At 38.6% G+C, this 19,584-nt stretch overlaps 1 protein-coding gene across 2 annotated transcripts in view; it reads right to left on the reverse strand.

Moving 5' to 3' along the window:
• Positions 1-19,540, reverse strand: part of PDS5A (PDS5 cohesin associated factor A) — an 85,616-nt gene extending 66,076 nt beyond the window's left edge. For both annotated transcript variants that reach the window (XM_074904687.1, XM_074904688.1), the window contains exons 1-2: positions 19,350-19,540; positions 18,356-18,526 (exon numbers count right to left, since the gene is read on the reverse strand). In XM_074904687.1, the coding sequence (XP_074760788.1) occupies positions 18,356-18,526; positions 19,350-19,376 (198 nt within the window). In that variant the 5' untranslated portion in view covers positions 19,377-19,540. The remainder of the gene's footprint in view (positions 1-18,355; positions 18,527-19,349) is intronic.
• Positions 19,541-19,584: the final 44 nt, after the last annotated feature.

Below are 19,584 nucleotides of genomic sequence, written 5' to 3' on the forward strand. Positions count from 1 at the left end.
GGATATTAAAGTCAATTCCACAGTGCTCAGCAACAGGATGATGCTAAAGACATAATGATTATATGTAGGATATTCAGTTTCTGAGAAATAAGCCTGGAAAATGAATACGACAAGCCTACGTATTTCATTATAATGTAGGTAGCAAAGAATAATACGAAAAGTCTTCAATAAATTAAACTTATAATAATACCATCATAATTGCCAATATTAAAAGCGTGGATATATTTCAAATTTAACATAACATTTACAGAAAGAATTTTGGAGGATTTTACATGACATTATTTAAAGCGTTATTTTTTATGTCTTTACTGTTCATTTTATGATAGAGTATTTCACACAAGAATATAGACTTCTCCATTTTGGGTATAGAAGTGAGGTACACGTGCATGTCCAAGGAAAAAGTGAAAAGGAAAAGGTAAAGGCAAGAGACTGTGGAAACGAAAGGAAAACAGAAAAAAAACATGTTTTCCCATTCATGTCTCTATCTCATATCTGGTTTCATTTGTTTGATCTTGATGTTTACACCCAGTCACAGGACTATGTTTCCACTTGGTTCTAACTTTGCTAAACATTTTAATAATATTTTCAAGCCATATAGCTACATTGAGCTGATCGAAAATTATCGCCCATCCAAAATATGTATGCTATTTCCAAAGCCAAGGCTTTTTTTTTTTTTTCCCCCCCCTAATTAAAGCAAGAAAATCAGATGACTGCTTTTACAGAGCTCTACTATACTTTCCTGGATTAGCAATAATATTTTAGAGGATAGTATGTCATCTCCCAGAGTTGTGGTGGCTTTTCTGATTTTCTGCAGTTAACTTTAATTTCAGGCTAATGAAGTCTTGTTTGGGAATTCTTCTCTAATATTTTGAGAACTTGTAGTAACTCCCGATTTCCTCCACAAGAGTTCTGTGACTATTTTACCTATCAGTTCCATCAAATTCTTGCCTCGTGGATAGCCAGAATATGCCCATAACTACTGTACCTGTCCCTCAACATTCCATATATGTAATCACACAGTTTTATAGCTACTGATTCTGCTAAGATAAGCAGGCAATACAGCAGATATAAAGTGTTAATGCAAAGCTTTTTTTTTTTTTTTAAAGGATGTTTTCAAAACAAGTCTGACTAAGAAGTTCCAGTAAGGAGTCTTCTTGTACTAAACGTAAAGATCACCGATGTCCCAAAAATCATAGAGAGCACTGTAATTTCCTTTCTTTGCTAGAAACAGACTTCAGATGAAGACTTCATGGTATGACCTTTCCTACTACAGACATCAGGTACCCACCACTAGACAGATTCCCCAGACCATTCTCGGCAAGTCTACTCGCATCACCTGCACTGTGCAACATTGTCCCATTTTAACCCCTACATTCATTTCTCCTTTATTTTGAATCTCTCCAATTAGTACAACAATTTCACTATCTAAGAAAAAGTATGGGATTTTCTGGAAAAAAAAAAAAAAAAAAATCATGTAACTATTCAAGAAAAAACTCCTATCAGGCAGACCTCAAACTTAAAAGCTGAAAAGTCATTGTATACATTTTTTATTTTAAAAATACACTGTTTATATCTTTAATATATTGAATTTATATATTTAGATACCCTATTTAAGTTTAATGTCAAAATTAACCATGCTGAATTTAGATTAAAATAACATTTTACTAAACTACGTTGCTGAACTCAGCAACCTGCAACTACTAAATATCATTTAAATAGCTGCCAGCGACATCCTCATAAAAAATGCCTAAAACAGGAATCACTGAAATTTTTTAAAGGTCCAACATACTGGAAAGCACTTGAGGCATAGTAGCTCTGTATTTGCAAAACACTTTGTCACATTCATCCAGAAAAATCACTTATCCTCTCCATGACAAAATTTTGAGACATTTCAACCCCAAAAGTAGAAAACACCTACTTCTTGAGGTTATTCCCCTAAAATTATGTTAACACCTAGTTTACAACTTTATCAGAAATATTTTGATACCCACTAAACTTGACAGTTTCTAAGAGTCTCACAGTACATTTACTTAAACTTATTCAATAAATTCCACCAATACAACAGTACCACTGTATCAAGACAGTGCATACACTGCAGCAGGGAGTAACTTTTGCCCTCACTTGAAATAGCTGGGAGATGCAGTTGATTCCCTTTATAAGATCATACACCTGAAATAATACTAACCTGTACCTCAAACATTAATTTGGTACCCATTGGCACAGATTTGGCCATTTCACAAACGTCTGCATCTGTGACAAAGAGACAGTGCCCAAGAGAAATCTGAGAAGTTCATAGCAAAGGCAGCAAACCTCAAGCCTGAAATATTATGGTTGCCCAGAACACGTAAGAAAGCACACACTTCATCAAGAGTACTGAAGTGGCCTGAAGCCACAAGAGAAAAAAAAAAAAGCCTCTTTGTTTGAAAATGGTCTTTGTTTTTATTCTTCTGACTCAAAAATTGAAGACAGACTCAACTTCACTTGCTCAGCTGCAGTGACCTCAGAGCAGTAGTCCACATGCATGTGCTGGAGGCTTAAAAAGCAGATGAAACAAAAAAAAAAAATTATAAAAAACAGTAACCGAGAAAATTGAAAGAAAGGAGGGGAAATGTACCTACAAAAGGAGAGAGCAGATCTCTCTCACAAAGTCTGCAAGAGAATGCTAACTAGTTGACCAGGTGATTCTCCAAACCACTTGATTTTTCTTAAGCATACATGAGACATTATGTAAGCACAAAATTTAACTTATCTAAAAATATTTTTGACTGTACAGTTATTGCCTTCAGGTCCAGAATCCCATCTGAAAGTTCTCATGTTCATCTTAAGCTTGCATATACAAGACTTAAAATAAATGAAGTTCCATTCATTTTGCTCTTCAAAAGCCAAAACAGGATGAAGTTCAGCTTCATTCATGTTCTGTAGTTTTCTGGGTTTTGTGTGGGGTTTTTTTTAAGTCACTCTCATGATCACAGCATGCAGGTCAGCAGCATACTGAAACTGTTTACCAAAATGTATCTTGTAACATTTGTCATCTTTCCATCCTAAAAAGAAAAATGTAACAGTGCAATATGTTATTGATTTAATTGGTAGTGTTGGGGTTTTTGGTTGTTTTTAATTTGAAATCAGAACATTCCACAATGTATCTTCATAGCAAGAAAGGAGGACTTCAGAAGTGAACTTTGGCCCACAGATTGTGGAGGTTTGCAATATAGCCTTCAGTAGCTGCAGGATTTCACTGAACATCCTAAAAATGCTGTTAGCTAAGATTTATGATCAGGAAACAAAAGCTGTCAACTATAATCTTTAGTTCCTAAAACTCAAGACATTAATCTGAAGGCATTTAGCACCTTAAAGAAAAGGGCTAAAACCTAATACTTGACTACGGATTTTATGGGAAATTAGTGTAGGAAGAGACCACAAGTTGCTGCCCAAGTAACCTGTACGGAGAAAAATGCTTCATTATTTATATTAGATAGTCCCAAAATACTGACACATTCATGATGAGCTTAATCAGAATTCTGTTCCACATGTTGAGATTAAATAACTGTAACCTGAACAGGGCTGAAATTCCTAGCCAAGTAGAAAGGCCAGAAGGTGTTACTCCCAGATGCTACTATTGGCAGTTCCCTCACTAGTGCTAAGTACTACCCTGTACTAAAGAACAATAAGAAGTGCTAAAGGGAAGCATCCAGCAAAGCAAACTGAAGGATGGAGAAAAATGTTTTCTGCTGCCCACCTGAAGCTGCTGCCTTGCTCAGCTTTAACTTTAAGCATCTGTCTTTTGCTAGAGTTCTGACTGCTCACACACAGGGTTACCGCGATACTGGTAAAATGATGGGGTAGCATTCTAATCAGGTAGTGGCCACCTGCATATGGCTGACACTGTGTCTGCATTTGTTTTGAATTTGCTTAGGAGCTGCTTTCAGATGTCAAAAGGACATCTTCAGAAGACCATTGATTCTTGTGAGAGACAGGTATTGAGAGGCCAAGCAGTAGAAAAGTAGCTTTCCATCACTGAATACACTTTTCCAACTTAAGCATTTTGTATCCTGTATGCTTATCACTTCTCTTGGATGAGAAAGCAGTACCTCCTAGCCAGCAATCTTGCACAAGCCCAGGAAAACTAGAATGCCTCCCCCTCGCATTTTCAGTGACAGTTTCTGGTCTGAATTAAGACAGCACAAAGTCAATTATAGTAAAATTGATATTAGCCTCCATCTAGCTTCCCTTTGCAACACGATTATTATCTAGAATCAGTGTACCCAAGTTTCTTTGTGTTGGTCAAACCACTGAACATTTGATCCACTGGTCATGAATGGTATCGGTTACAATTTTTTTAATATACCATCAAAGACTTGAAAGGTAATTAGAGATTTTGAGTCAAGACTCACTAAAGGTCTCCAGAATTTATTTATAAACAAGAAGACTGAACCACAGGAATCCCACTATATTACTGACTGGTGAATATACGCAAAGCATATCCATACATTCGTTTCTTATGCATTATTCTGAAGTTTTCTGAATTGAAGATTACAAATAAAAGGTTTACTTTAATAATAATACAAAATTAAACAACTAAAAACAACAAGCCACAAACCTGTTCAATACATGAGATGAAATAAAATTATCTGAAAAGTGAAGATTTGTATAATTAAAATTATCCATACAACTTCATCCAACAGTTTCTGGCAATATTCCCATGCAGGTATTTTCACAGAAGTTTCCATATACAAATTACTACTAGAAAAACGGGTGAAATTCAGTTCTAAGGTCAGCTGAAGTTTGGCAACTACAGAATTTCAATGCTTACACCATCACAAAAGCGCAAGCTCCTTGTAAACACTGTTTCTTCAAAGAATAAACAAAATTACGTTCAAACATTTTTCAAAAGCAGACAAATTTTTGGTCTATCAAAGAGTCCTTAACAATATACCCTGCACAACTCTCAGACCTTGAAGTGTAAGAAGTATCGGTTAAATGAATAACACCTGAAGAAGGGTTTTCACTTTCTATGAATAATTCTGGAAGAGCTTCATGTACAACAGTAAAGTTGTGGTCTGTCCCTGTTACGAGCCCTGTGGAGTGTTAATAATGCTGGCTTTGGGTTGACACAAAAAAGGATTCTACTACTTGCATTTTATCGGTTCATGCTTGGGTGGGAGAAAGCTACTTATGGCACCTATCTGCTGGGTAGTAAGATTTTTTTTGAATGTGTGATTACCTGAAAATAAAATATTCATTTCTGTATATGTGTACATATGCACACACATACTACCCCTACAGATAAACATCTTGTAAGTTAGTGTGAGTCTTTGTTTAAAGGACAATCAACTACAGCAGGCATGGGGGGGGGGGGGGGGGGGGGAGAGAGAATAAGAAGGAGAGGGCATGAAGACAAAGCTGTTTGCAAGCACTGGCCTGTACCGCCTACTCTAGACAGCACAAGACTCAGTAGTTTGGACTGCAGAACAGGAAAAGACCAGTCTAAACATCAAAGACCACATCTCATAATCATAATACTGGTATAGAACTGTAAGCCATTGGGCTTAGGGAGGCCTGAAAAACACTGAAACCTCAAATTCTTTCTTTTGTACAAACAGGAAAGAAAATAAGGGGGAAAAAAAGAGGAAACCAAACATTCCTAGAGAAAGGAGAAGTGTATGTCAGTACCTCTCACTAAATATTACCACACCAATACTGAATTCCAACACAAAATCCATTTATTTTGAAAGCAGTCATGTATTAGGATGAATGGTGTGATCTACAACAGCAGCCAGTCAGCTAAAGCATTTGAAAATTCATTGTGGATTCCACAACATTCACGTTAGTTCAAAATTACTGGTGCCAGCACAATCCACACATTTGCATATAAACATGGCACTGATTTCAATTGTTTCTAACCAGAGAACATTCTCCTCTGTGTCTTAGTTTCCTTTTCAGACGTGGAAGGGTAGTGCATCATTCACTGCACTTAGATTTACAGCTCTCTGAAACAAGGGACGTGCTTCATTTTGTACACAGATACTGTCTCACCAAATTGAGGGGGTGGGGGATGTCTGTAGAATTCCTTAGGGTGCAGTTTTACAGCAGTGTGAGTCAACCCAAATCTGTCAGACCTGTCCCTCCATTACTCCAGCATGCATATGACTGAGGAGTGACACTACTGAAAAAATCCCTTTTCCTGGTCAGGTTACCTTTCAGATAGATCTGCTTCTTGAACCAGCTCACTACATGGCTGTAAAAATGCACAGGGGAGGGTAGGACTGCTTCAGCCCAATCTTAGGGTGCAGTTCAACAAGTCTTTTGATCTAATATGGTCAAACCCAACAAACAGTGTTCCAAATTAAGCTGTCACTGCAAGCAACAATTCTGCCACCCCAAGATTGTCATACAGCTTCTGCCAACACAAGGAGGGGGTAGCAGGTGACTGTGTAAGTAACACTGATCCAAATGAAAACTAACCTGGAAAAAAGTAAGTGTTTTGAACAGGATCACTTCCATGATCCAGTATCCTGCAGGCCACAGACACACCTGCGTTGGCGTGTGGAAAAGGATGCAAGAGTACTTGACTGGCTCAAAGAGCTGGCTTTGTGCTTCTACACATTCCAGTAGAGTGAAGCACACCAGGGTAGGATTCAGGGCAATCCTCCAGCTACTGGGGTAGCAGTTCCATCCTTTCCAACTATACTACCTTCCCCTCCTTGCCTACGGTCACTGTACGCCTCCATTTTTTATTTTTCTCCTCTTCATGTTGTTTCTATGACTTTGAGAGTGCTGCTGACTCAAATAAGGCAAACAACTTTGAATCGTTATTCTTCCTGAACAGCAATACAGCAGGGGTTAAGATGAGTAACTGTTTCCTTCAGTAGCAGCGTCAGCTTAAAGAGTACTCAAAGTAGTCAGGTACAACAGTGTCAGGATGACAAGCTTCCAAAACACAATTCTGGCACTCTGTAAAGAGGACATTTTTTGTTTTTGTTTTTAGACAAACTATCTTGCTTTTGACTATGTTAAAATACTTACTATTCATGTCAGCTCAGATCACTGACTCGGAATACTCTGCAGAACTAACCTGTCATTCATTACTTACCCCTCCAACTTTTCACCTTCCTGATGCAATTACTTTTGCCCATAGTTTTGTTTTCGAGCAGAAGATTGATAAAGATGATGAAAAGCCATGGGAAAACTCTCAACAAAGCCTCTAAAAATGCTAGCAATTAATATTTTCTTAATTTCTAAAATTTTCAGTCTAGTTTTAAAATTATTTTTCTGGAGATGTTGCATGATGCCAGGCTTCTAGCCAAAGTGTTGACAGGTGTTAAATCAGATAGTATACAGAAACTTAAACTCATCACAGCCCACATACAGACTGAAGTCGGAGTGACTCTGAAGAGTCTCAAGACAGTGTGAATTAGGGCACAGCTCCACAGTATGATTTCCCAGGAGGCAGAGCCAGTGTAAGAGTCCCTGAAGATGTCTCTCAAACCAGCTTCACTGCTAGATAAAATGTACTGGAGAACTCCATCTTCACAGGTGTATATGGGTACCAGATACCAATTTTAGCATCAGAAATGGAGCAGCACACCTAGCTGCAACTCTAGGATGAGTATGCTTTAATCTACATAACAAATCCAGCTCAGACGAGAATACTCCAATCTGCACAAGAACCTAAACTAAGAACAATAAGCAAAGATGTCAAAACAAGCAAAATTAAATGGCAGTCTTTTTATTCTGTAATCTGAGTGAAGGTGTTTTAACCTTTAAAGGGAAACAAAGGCTAGGACTGAAAAGAGCTTTGGAAAACATTACACGCCACCCCCACTCTCCCAGCTGAGGTTTAAAAACATAGCCTTTAACTCTGTTTTCACTCCCAGTTCAAAGAGATTTTTTTAACAACTTATTAGGTTTTCTACTGACCTACTTCCAGTTGAACCAATGTGTATATATTCTACAAAGATACAATTTTTTACTTGGTGAACCCTGCCATTTCCTAAAGCAAAATTCTCATGATTTTACAGCAGTCTAGACTACCAGTTCCAACTGGAACAAAGCTGAAATCTTATTTCCAGATTTCCCAATTTCCCTTAGGCTGCAGAGTTATGCATACTTTCATATTCTACATACATTTTCTAAGAAAAAAATGTCACTAACAGCTCACAAATGCAACTCCTAGACCTTAATTTACTGACTTCACCTAAGCAAAAATAGTACTTCTTTTCCTGCCACTGGAATATTACTGGCAATGAAGAACTGTGAGTGTTAAGAGAAGGGATGGATTAGAAGTTTTTCAAAAACAGTAACACGTGCCAACTACATTTACAAAGGATGACTGACTAACATTTTAAAATAAACATGTATTTTCAGCAAAAAGCTTTAAAGTTGCCTTGCATTTCTTCGTTTTGTTTTGTAAGGAATGAACGTTAACTCTGCAGCAATTCACTGCTGAGAAAGAACCACCTGCCAAAAAACAAATATACAGGGTAACCTTTTCCACCTCCCCCCAGAATCTGAATTCTGTTTCTACCAAGAGATGTACTGAGTTTATTTTATTCTTATTACTGCAATAGCTGTAGAAATAAACTTTCCTTCACTTATTCTACAAGACATTGTGCTATTGCATGAACAAAGGGGCATAATTTCTGAATCTTCACTGTTTCATGCAAACAAAGTTTTTAAACAAAAATTATATCCTTTCTGACTGACTAGGACATCAGGACTGATGCCCACAGAAAGGCACTGCAGTCAGTAAGAATTAAGTGACCAAGTAGCAGGTCTTACACTTTTAAATCAGAAGAAAAGAACAATTTTTATATTCCTCAAAATTTCATTTCAAATAATTCCCTACTAAATTATGAATATGGTTTGATTACATTTCAATAATGAGTTTATTATGGAGAACCATTACCGCATTTTGGATAATCAAGTACATGCATATATTCCAAATAGTAACAGAAGAACACAAACCACAAAATTATATTAAAATAACAGGATTTACCCTGCTTTGACTATCTCTCTGAAAGTAAAGTACAAATTTTAAGGATAAATATCCAACAGCATTTTCCTTTCATTCAATTGGTAACACAAGTAAAGTAAATCAGTTTCTTTTTTTTCAAGGAACAACTTATTTTAACAAACTTCTTTTCACATTCACACTATGGCATCATTATAAAGCTCATACTGCAATTTTCTTAATATTCAGCACTTCCTAAGTTCAACTCTACTTTCACTTCACGTTTTGCTTCAGCATTTGTACCATCATCATAATTCTAAGAAGCCAAAATAAACAGAAAAAACAAGTTAGGTAAGAAAAATACTATAGAAAACATTAACTAAAGAACTTAGTGATCACCTGTTGAGATTTCTAGCTACTTTTGCGGGGGGTGGGGGTGTTTTTCATTTTTGATTTACTCTTTCTGTGATAGCGTATTGCATAAGCAGTTTCCATCAAGATGATCAAGAAATGCAGGCATCGGTTTCAGTTGTTAAAAACCACCACTTTAAGCTGAAAAATTAGTAATATTTTCAAATACCATGCAAAGCCTGTGGGTTAAGAGAGTATTAGAGTTTTTGTGCTTTATTTTAGTTGTTTACTGCTGCTATATGAAATGATTTTATCATAAGCAGCAAAATTAATAAAGGCTGGTTTCCAAAAGATCTGTTCCCCATCGCTCTCCTCCAAGAGGCTGCCAACTCACTCCCACCTGTATCACTCACTCTCTCCTTCTGCACTACCTGCCCACTTTCCTCTCAGTGCCCTGCCTGGAGAGCTGGGGAGGGGGCAGCACATGCCCTACAACATATGAAGCACCGATATGGGAATTGGTTGAATTTATTCCAGATAGTATAAGGGCTGCTGCCTTTTGAAACGTTTAACAGTGCTAGTCCATTTTCCTTTGTATAAACAGAATTTGGATGTCTCTCTTCTGCTCAGGACCAATTAGACAAACCTCACATCTCTGAAACCTTTGCCCAACTGCCAGCAAGTTTTGAACTAACATAACTTCAGGGAAGATCAGTAACAAAGAAATTAGACTAGCTGATCAGATAAAAACCTTATTTCATTAAAAAAGCAAGCTAAAAGTATCTGTCCAGACAAAGCACTATCACATACGCAAAATAAACTGAAAAACACAAATAATGTTTTCTTTCAATTTTTGACAGACATTCTTGGGCACTTAAAACTACAGTAATAAGATTTTCATAATAAGTACAAGTTTGAAATTGGCCTTTCGATGGTCTCTCATGTTAGACACAGTGGTAGTTTAAAGATAAGTTACACATATTAATAAAAATATTGTTAACCTGCAGATCTAAAGCTATTCTGTGATGGTCAATCAGGTTATTTCCATAGAAAGACATAACAAAGACAGAGACTACAATTGCAGAGGAAAAGGAATTCTTTAATGACTGCAAGCAAATGCTAATACTACTAAACACTAACATAACTACTCTTTTTTCAAGCATGTGCATTTTTCAGGTGCTGTAGCAAGCAAAGAAGGGTGTGGAGAAAGACTCCAGAAATATTTTGTTTTTCCAAACTCCTTTTAAAATGTTCTTCTGCTTTCTCTTTCATCTTTAATGTCTGTATCAGTTCAAAAAATGATTTGTATATAGAAAATACATAGATCTCTTTAATGCTTCTGAATGTATTTTGCCAGTACAAAACTTCTCTGCTTCAACAGTTTGGGAAGTTTTAATAAATCTGGAGATAGATGTCATAATTTCTACCACGAGGTATTAAAATACAACACTAAAAACATAATGTCAGGCCTAACACTGCTAATGACTACCAAACAGTGTTTCAGCATAAGGTGACAGGCTCTATTCCTGAAAGACTAAATAGAGTACCATTAAGATTAGGTACATAACATAACAACTAGAAAGAAATGGGAACTCACTTGAGAATAACTAAAGACATTAAAAAAGCTGACCAATCTTCACAGTAAATTTGAATGGATTTTTCCCCCACTGTGTCTGCAAAACTTATCCTAACACTGCAGCCTTGACATCTCCAGCAGGTAAGTATGTATCGCCTGTGTCACATTAGCAAAACGTATGCTTAGGGTATCCCATGCTAGCTAGGTACTGCAAAGTTTTCAACCTTCATTTCTAAGCAGGAACATACTTTGTGCCAATTTTATCTTTATTTACCATTAACAGTACTTCACACTTAAGACATCTTTGAAACAGCCAAATTCTGATGTCAGCACAGCAGTGGGAATACAGTTCATTAGCTTACTGCAGCTGCAGAGCCAGCAAACACACATTGCTTTGAGTGACACCAATAATAAGCATGTGGTTTAGATTTCTAGGTAACAATGGTGATCAAGAAGATATTGAAGTCAGGAAAAAATTCATATATGAAGAATTTTTAACACAGATTGGGGACTAGACAATAGTTTGGTTTCTGTAACTTTCAAAATGGCTATAATATATACTGTGAATAAATGATCAATAATTATTTTGTTTATTTTTCTTTCTGGTAGCGAAAGATGCACATACACATTAAGCAGACAAATAGTATGAATTGATTCAAGTAGACAAGGAAGAAAAGTAACCCCACATGATGTTTGATTTCCCATCCTATCAATCATCTCCATATTACTGTTTGCAAACCAAGGGATAATTTTTCTTTCACTTCATAGAATCGTTGTGAGATTAACACTTCATTTACGAGTCTTTAAGCACAGCTAAGGCTCCTGTTGTTTGCAAACTCCTCATAAGAATATAGAGGTATGTCAAGATTTTGTATCCAAACTTTATTTAAAATATTTGAATACACAAAACATCGCACACATTCTACCATAAAAATACATACTGACAGACACATCCACCTAGTTTATATGATTAAAGCATGTCACTGATACTAAAGACCACATCAGTTCAGCCCTGCTGCAACCTTCCAATATGACCCTAAAAAAATATTTAACCAACATTTTTTTAAGTTTCTATTTCAATTAATGCTCTTTCTTTAGGAAAGGGGGGCAAAACCAGAAATTCCTCTTTTACTACCTGTCATTTGTTATTTTGTATGGTTTTATCACAACAACTCTTACTCATCTCTTCGAAGGTAAACAATCCTGTACTTCTCAAACCTCTTAGTCAGCCTCCTCAATCCTAATTTGGTAAGTGATTACATACCTTCCCCCCCCCCCCCTTAAAAAACACCCAAAAACTTGAAGTCATTACTTGGTTCAGTCCACAGAAAGGACAAGTTTTGGAGTTAATCAAGGCTGTTTGGTAGAAAAGCGTATTGCCCAAAGGCCATTTTTCTTATTTATTGAATCTGGAAGACAACTGAAAAAAAAAAAAAAAATCAGGAAAAGAATATTCTATGTTTTAAAACAGTTAAGTCTGAAGAGTTGCATGCTCTCCTCCCACCTATTACAAAGTTTCTATATGATGCTTGTTAAACAGCCTATAACAAAGTTTTCACAGAAAATGTTTGTTATTTTCTGCGTTCTTAAGCAGAGACAATGAGAGCTGGTTTACAGAAGCGGTAGGCACTCAGAAATGTAACTGAAATCAAAAGAACTTGTGGTCTGAACATGTAAAGTGCAACAGAATGCACAGTCACTTCCGAAGACACCTTTTAGAAATGGCAAATCAAGCATATGAAGCCAACTTGTCTGTCTTGTGTTTGGGTTTGATTTTTTTCCCTTTCAGTAGCTCTTCAGTTCCCCATCTTTTAAAATCGCAGTTAACATCATGTCCTCATCTCACAAAAAGCATTAGCACAAGAAGAAGATTAGTAATTCTTTGAGGTTTGTAATAGAATAAATGAGGGCACAAGGACTTCAGAACTAGTCTGTACATTTTGGTGGTCAGTCATCAGAAGCTATCGTTCCTAATTCAGCAACCTGTTTTCTCCCCCCTTTCAAGTTAGAGCTTCTTTTCTTTCACAATATATTTACCATATTGTTGCCAGGAAACCATTAGAATAATATTGTACTTGTGAAATTGCCATTAATTAATGATGCACGTGTAACAGAAGAAAATTATCAGATACAAACCCAAAGGGTTTCATCATCAATCAACTTGAAATTCAGTAACATCTGGGTGAGCCTACACAGTCTATTTCTCTAAGGACTGATAAAATTGGGACATTTACAAAGCAAACAGGTAATATTCCATTGGAAAAAAAAAATCAGAATAAGAATTCTTCCCTGACTAGTGGTCTGTCCTAGTTAATGAAAAACTTGATTGTTACAAGAGTCAAACTAATTAAAAAGATTAAACTATGAGCAAAATCAAATTAGAAATTTCGCTTTAGGCTTATGTGGCCAGCCATAACTCAAAAACATTGCAAACTGCAGTCTGCAGTTAAATACAATTAATGGAAGTCTAAAAATTTTTAGAATAATTAACCACCAATCATTTCTGTAACCTGGCTATACGACCTCCACAAAACTACTTATAATTCTTAAATATAAGCATGTAAGTACATTCAAGTCAGAAATCTAAGCCATAAAAATACCCATTTTATCTAAGTCTTGCCAGCAAATAGTATTTATTAACTGATACAATTCAACACATTTAATATGTATACCTTTTCCCCAAAACCACACCAAATTCTTGTGTATGACATAATAGAAAATAGATTTTCTTCTCCCAGATGATACTCTAATTTGTATTTTTCAGTTTCATTCAAAATAACTACCTAAGCACAGCCAAGTCAGATCAAAGGTCCATCTAACTACACAATCTCAGAGAGTGGTCATTAACTTAGGCAGAAATATCAGGGAGAGTAAAAACCCAGCTTTTTTTTTTTTCTCTCACATACCTCCAGCCTACTTCAAAACATTTAAGTAGCTAACAAGCAACCTTTCTCAATTTAAACATCACATAACAGATACCTAAAAAACACCTGTGCATAACATGATAAATTATTAACATTTCTAGTGATATGAGAATAATCTTCCAAATATAAAGACACAACAGGGCCCAACAACAAAAAGCCCAACATCTCATAAGAGGAACATGCAGAAAGACAATGAATGGGAAGAAGGAGAGGGAGTGTTCACTCTGGCACAAATACATTATCAGATAACTAAGAAATGCCAAGGGACAAGATAAGGAAGACTTCAAGGCACACTAGGAGTGCTAACTTCTCCAGATGATCGAAAGCTAGGCCTTAGGGTGAGGTGGCAGAGGGAGAATTGGGGAGAGGGTGAAAGGGTGCACACATGTGTGTGTAAATCAAAAGAAACTTTCACAGAAAGTGTCTTTGACAGACTGTCACCATGGGAAAAGCAACAAAACTACTGAACTGATTAAAAACAAAAGGAAAAGTCACTCCCCAAAACAAAAGAAAACCAGAAAACAGAATATTAACCCCAACTATGCTCAAGAAAAACTACATCACCATCAATGAATTCTTACTTTGAAAACTCTTAGTTTCACAAAACCAGGTTTTTACACAGCCTTAAACCTTTGTTAAAAATCTCTATGCTGAAACAAATTTATCACTCCTTTTCCTTAGGAAGGTTTCAGATACTTCCTTTTTTGGGGGGGGTGGGGGGGGTGGTGTACTTTTGTATCTTTACCGTCTGATTAAATGTGCTTTTTACAGATTTTATGAATTAGCATTGGTTACACTGATATCCAAAGCTAAAAGAAAATGCTCCACTACAAGTGTTTCCTTTTTTCTACACACTTGCCATACACTTCACCAAACCGTACAGTTGTTGGTACAAAGCTGTCTCTGAACACATCATTATGCATTTTTTTAAAATTAAAAAAAAAACCCAACCAACAACTAGCAGGTGAGATAGAAATAGGGACTTCTGCATTGTTTCTGCAAAACTATCTCAAAAGATAACATTTCCAAACTTTCACATTCAGATCAGCTCTGAAGTTCCTTTAACCCTCTAAGGCAGGACGACCACGGGAAGAAGCTGCTTTTTCCCCTATACCAGAACAAGTATTTGTGAGCTCTCACAATACGTCAGGTAAGAAAATGACTCAGGCTAAATCTAACACAGGTTTGGGGGATTTTTTTCTCCTAAATTTTAACTCAGCTCTGTTCACCCATCCATTTTGGCATGAGGCATAACAGAATGCTTGTAAAGAGTACAGAACAGAGGTTGGGACAAGCAGCAGAGCGAGTCACTTCCTTCAGTGGCAGTTCTGGCTTTACCTACAAAGGCTATTTAAGTCAGTCTCTGAGAAAGTCAAACTACATGCATTTTGCACTGGGGGGGCTATTTTTAGTATATCTGACAATTAAGTACACTACTATTAATCTTATTCATAATGATTACAAGATTTTATATGAATAACATCAAAATATTCTCTTGCGACCGAAGAAAGTTATATCCAATATTAATAGTTTGACAACAATATACAAGTCTGGAGTTTTGAAAAGGCAGTAAAATAGAGTCAATTTTGAAAAAATTTCAATAGTCGTAGAAAAGCTGTGTATCAAAGCAGATGCTGAGTTTCTGAAACTTTTCAACCTTCAAGATCTTATGGGAAGAAATACAAAATTGCTAGTATAATTGTTCTCAACTTGTATTTAGTCACTGGCTCCATTTTGAAACTGAAGGAGGACTACTTGGGTGCCTTAGAATTATTTGTTTCCTGTTTCTATCATTTGGTTAAATAAAAGTTATCACCCCCCCCCACAAGCCTTACTAAAATGACAAGCATCTGACTTACAGCCCTGAAACCAATCACTATATAACTGAACAGGTGAACTGTAAAGAGGAAGGAACATTAGCCTTAAAAAAAACCCCAAACCATTTTGTAGTCAAAGTACAGTAAGCCTCAACTCTCTGCTACATCCTACCTGCCTTGTTTGGTTAAACTTAATTGGATCTATTAAATGGCCACTTGTCCCCCCAGCCTTAGCACACCACAGTTAAAATCACTTCTTCAACAGCTGAAATTATACATCACAAAACGTCCCACTCTAAGAAGGCACCAACCCATCACTGTAATCTAACACACCAGGAACCACACTTGACTCCATTAAGCACCTGAACTGGTGTTTCATTCATCATACATATGCAATACAGAGGCTTCTCCTTTCTACATCACTCAGAAGGTACATATTGATTTCAAAATTCCCAACACTTCCATTTTCAGGACAGTGCTAATGTTATCATGCAGATATATCAAAACACTGTAAAAAGAATCTGGCCTACATTTTATTACCCACAACCCCAAGCAGAAGGAGGGAAAGCACAGAAAAACATTCTTTTTAAAAGTGTTTGGCACAAAAGCTGCTGCTCAGGCACTCTGGGACAGGTGCCCAGAATGTCTCAAGTTCCAATAATAAGGAAAGCCTTCATTACAAGAAGAGGTCTGGACACATAAATACAGATGTGATATCAGAAAAGTTGCTAATTGGTTACAAATTTGTGTCCTTATTAAGTTGACCATGACTTCAATAAGCTAAAAGAACAAACATTTGTAGGAACTGACCCAAAGCCCAGTAGTCAAAGCAACAAGTTACACATACACATCTTCTGTAAGAGATACACAGAACATCTTTAGATCATGCATAGCCAAGGCGTCAAAAAATCTAGTTTCAAGGCAAATTCATGCCTGAATTTGTACACTCTACTAAAGCTGGCTTTTATCATTAAGTTCTATTTAAAGTTGTGGAAAATTATTTAACTGAACAAAACTTTTTCAAGCATTTCCATCTCAAGCACTGCATCATCACAATATTCCACATGCCAAAATGAATGTTTTTATAAATCAATTTGATATAAAGAAGCATGGATTTCATAAACAAAGACTATATACTTGTTAGTTTAGTTCTAAAGTGTACAGTACTTCTGATTTCCTTGATGCTTCAGTAAAGCTAGTATCTGACAAAAAAATTTCCTCAAACTCAGATTAAGCAGTACCAATAAAATAAGAAAAATCTTCCTTTGTTGTTTCAGTGATGGCAGATCCACTAGCAAAGTATTTGTTCCCATTTAGTCTACAGTCTTGAGGTAATCTGAATTCCTTAACAGTTGTTCATAAAAAAATTATAGAAAAAAATAATCTGCTCTCAGCCTGGAAATTATGTCCAACACACACATGACTTCTATTATTCCTATTATCTAGAAGTGGTACAGCTCACCACTCCGAGTGTTACAACTCGGACAAAAGAAAATACTTATTTCAACAAGCACCTCAAAACTGCACCTCTCCCCATTTCAGAGACTTCAATTAAAAGTCTCCGTCCAAACAATCAAAATTCCCGAATCTACTCCTGTAATTGGCATTATTCCACTGGAGTTTTGAAAATACTAGGCTGGACTTTTCCATTCAGTAATTTTCAAAATTGTAATTGGACAACAATGCTCATTTTCAAAGAAACATGTTGAAAGCAAAGCACAGAGCCTTCACATTTATAGATTAAGAGATTTTTTGATGTACTGACTAGCCAAGACCATGATTTCTATTTTTCAACCTTTGTGGGGTCACTGTTGTGACGGGAAGCAGATCATCAGGTGAGGGAACATTTCTGATCTCCAAAAAATTATCACTACATTTCCAGCCTGGGCACAGGACCAAATCCCAGGTTATGACAATTTACTGGTCCAAAGACCACGGCTTTAACAAGCGAGCTGTGCCAATATTTGATCAATGCTCAACTTTATTCTTTATTTTCAGCATAGAGTTAAGAAATGTTTTTAATTAATGATTTAATGTTTCCAGTGGAAAAAGGGATTAAAAAAATAAAAAACAGAGATAAGCCTCACAGTCCCCCAGAATGCTGTGAAGCAAGCAGAGAAGATACTTTTCTAACAGTCCTTTTGTTTATGAAAATTTAGCAACTTTGCCAAGCACCAGTTACACAGAATAGGAAAGAAACTATATGTATTATACCAAATTGCAAAATCTGAGGCAGGTTTTACATATGAAACAATTTCAAAGTTCCATCTCCAAAAATTAATCTTTGCTGTTTCTGAACTGTTCCATCTTTTCAGTCCAGAATACCCTTAACTAGACCTACTTGCTTTCCCCACTCAACTATGCTTGCTCAAAGTGCTGGAACCAACAGAAACCTTCCACCTTTTCACCAAAAATTTTCAGTAACATCTCCTGTAATTATTACTTATGATTCCCCTTCACACCTCTCCCAAAAAACTGTGGATTTCACATACAAATTAGCAGCTTAATATATCAAATCTGGCTCAGACAGAACTCTGAGAGTACATTCACAAATTAGAAAAATTACTCCTCTTTTAAGGAAAAGCAAAGAAGTGCTATTCCCGTAAAGGTCCGCAGGCAAGGAGACATTTCAACAATGACAAGGGAACTCCAGCAGTTCTCCTTTCCAGTGATGAAACGTTTACCACCTTAAGAAGCAAAAGTTGCAGGGAAGGGGGTAGTGGTCAGGATCGCTCACCTTTAACCGTTTAACCACCTCATCGTTGGTAATTTTGTCCGTAATCTCCTTCACTCCAGGAGGATAGTAGATGATTTTTCCGTCGGCAGCAGGTTTTGGCTGGGTAGCAGGGAAGTCCATCCTGGTGCTGCTGGTTATAAACTTTCCTTCTCCACAGTCCTCTACCGGCCTCTATCGGTCAGAAAACAAAAGTTCAGCAGAATGGAAACGACTTTCTAACCCTCTTTTTCCATTTCTCACCCTCAATTCGCCGAAGGCCCCGGTCAGCACCCCGCCGGCTGCGCCCCCCGCCGCCGCCCCCGCCGCATCCCCCCGCCCCGGGCGGCGCTGGAGCGCGGCCCGGCCCGGCGCCGCCGCCGCTCCCCGCAACTCCGGCCCCTCCATTCCCCTCCGGCGCCTCCTTTCATTGCGGGGCTGCTCCAGCCCAACACTGTTAGTTCGGAGCCGACGATTTTACAATGAAATTTTGGGCTCGATCGAAGGATGCCCCGGGGCCGCGGGCTCGTTACGACCCCAGGGAGGGGCCGGGAGGTGCAATTCCCGGCCCCGGCGGGGGCTCGGAGCCGGCACACCGGCCCCGGAGCCGGGAGACGAGGCCTAAACAGTTAGGCCTCAAAACTATCAGGAGGCAGAGAAACCAACAGGAGAGGGGGAGGGAGGGAGGGAGGCAGGGAGGCGGCGGCGAGCACAAACAAAACACCCCCGCCGGCCCCCCCGCCCGGCGCCGAGCCCCCCGCCCGGCCCCCCCGCGGCGGCGGGAGCCCCCCCCGGGGAGGGGGCCAGGCCACTCTCCACTTTCTATTTGTTCCTGCAACTTCATGCCCCCTCAGCCCCTCGCCCCGCAGCCCCTCCTCGCCCCGCCGCCCCGCACCCGGCCGGGCCCACAAAGAGCCCCCCCCACCCCCCGGCTCCGCGCACACGCCCCCGCCGGCCGCGGGCGACGAGGAGGGGGGCAGCGGGGACGGAGGGAAGCGGGACCCGGAGCCGCCTTTACCTCATGCAGCTCCGGAAGGTGCAGCATTGAGTAGCCTCCGTGCCGGGTGGTCCTCGCCGCTCCGCCGCCACCCCCGCCGGCCGCTGCCCTGGCTGCTCCCGCCGCCTCCCTGCTCCGCGGTGCGGCGGCGGCTCCTGCTCGGGGAGGGGTGGGGGGAGGGGGAGGTTGCTCGGTGGCGGCAGCGGCGGCGGCGGCGGCTGGGGAGAGGGGGAGGCTCCGGCGGAGCGTGCGCCGC

This window comes from Athene noctua, chromosome 4 (assembly GCF_965140245.1).
Source record: "Athene noctua chromosome 4, bAthNoc1.hap1.1, whole genome shotgun sequence".
Taxonomy (NCBI): domain Eukaryota; kingdom Metazoa; phylum Chordata; class Aves; order Strigiformes; family Strigidae; genus Athene; species Athene noctua.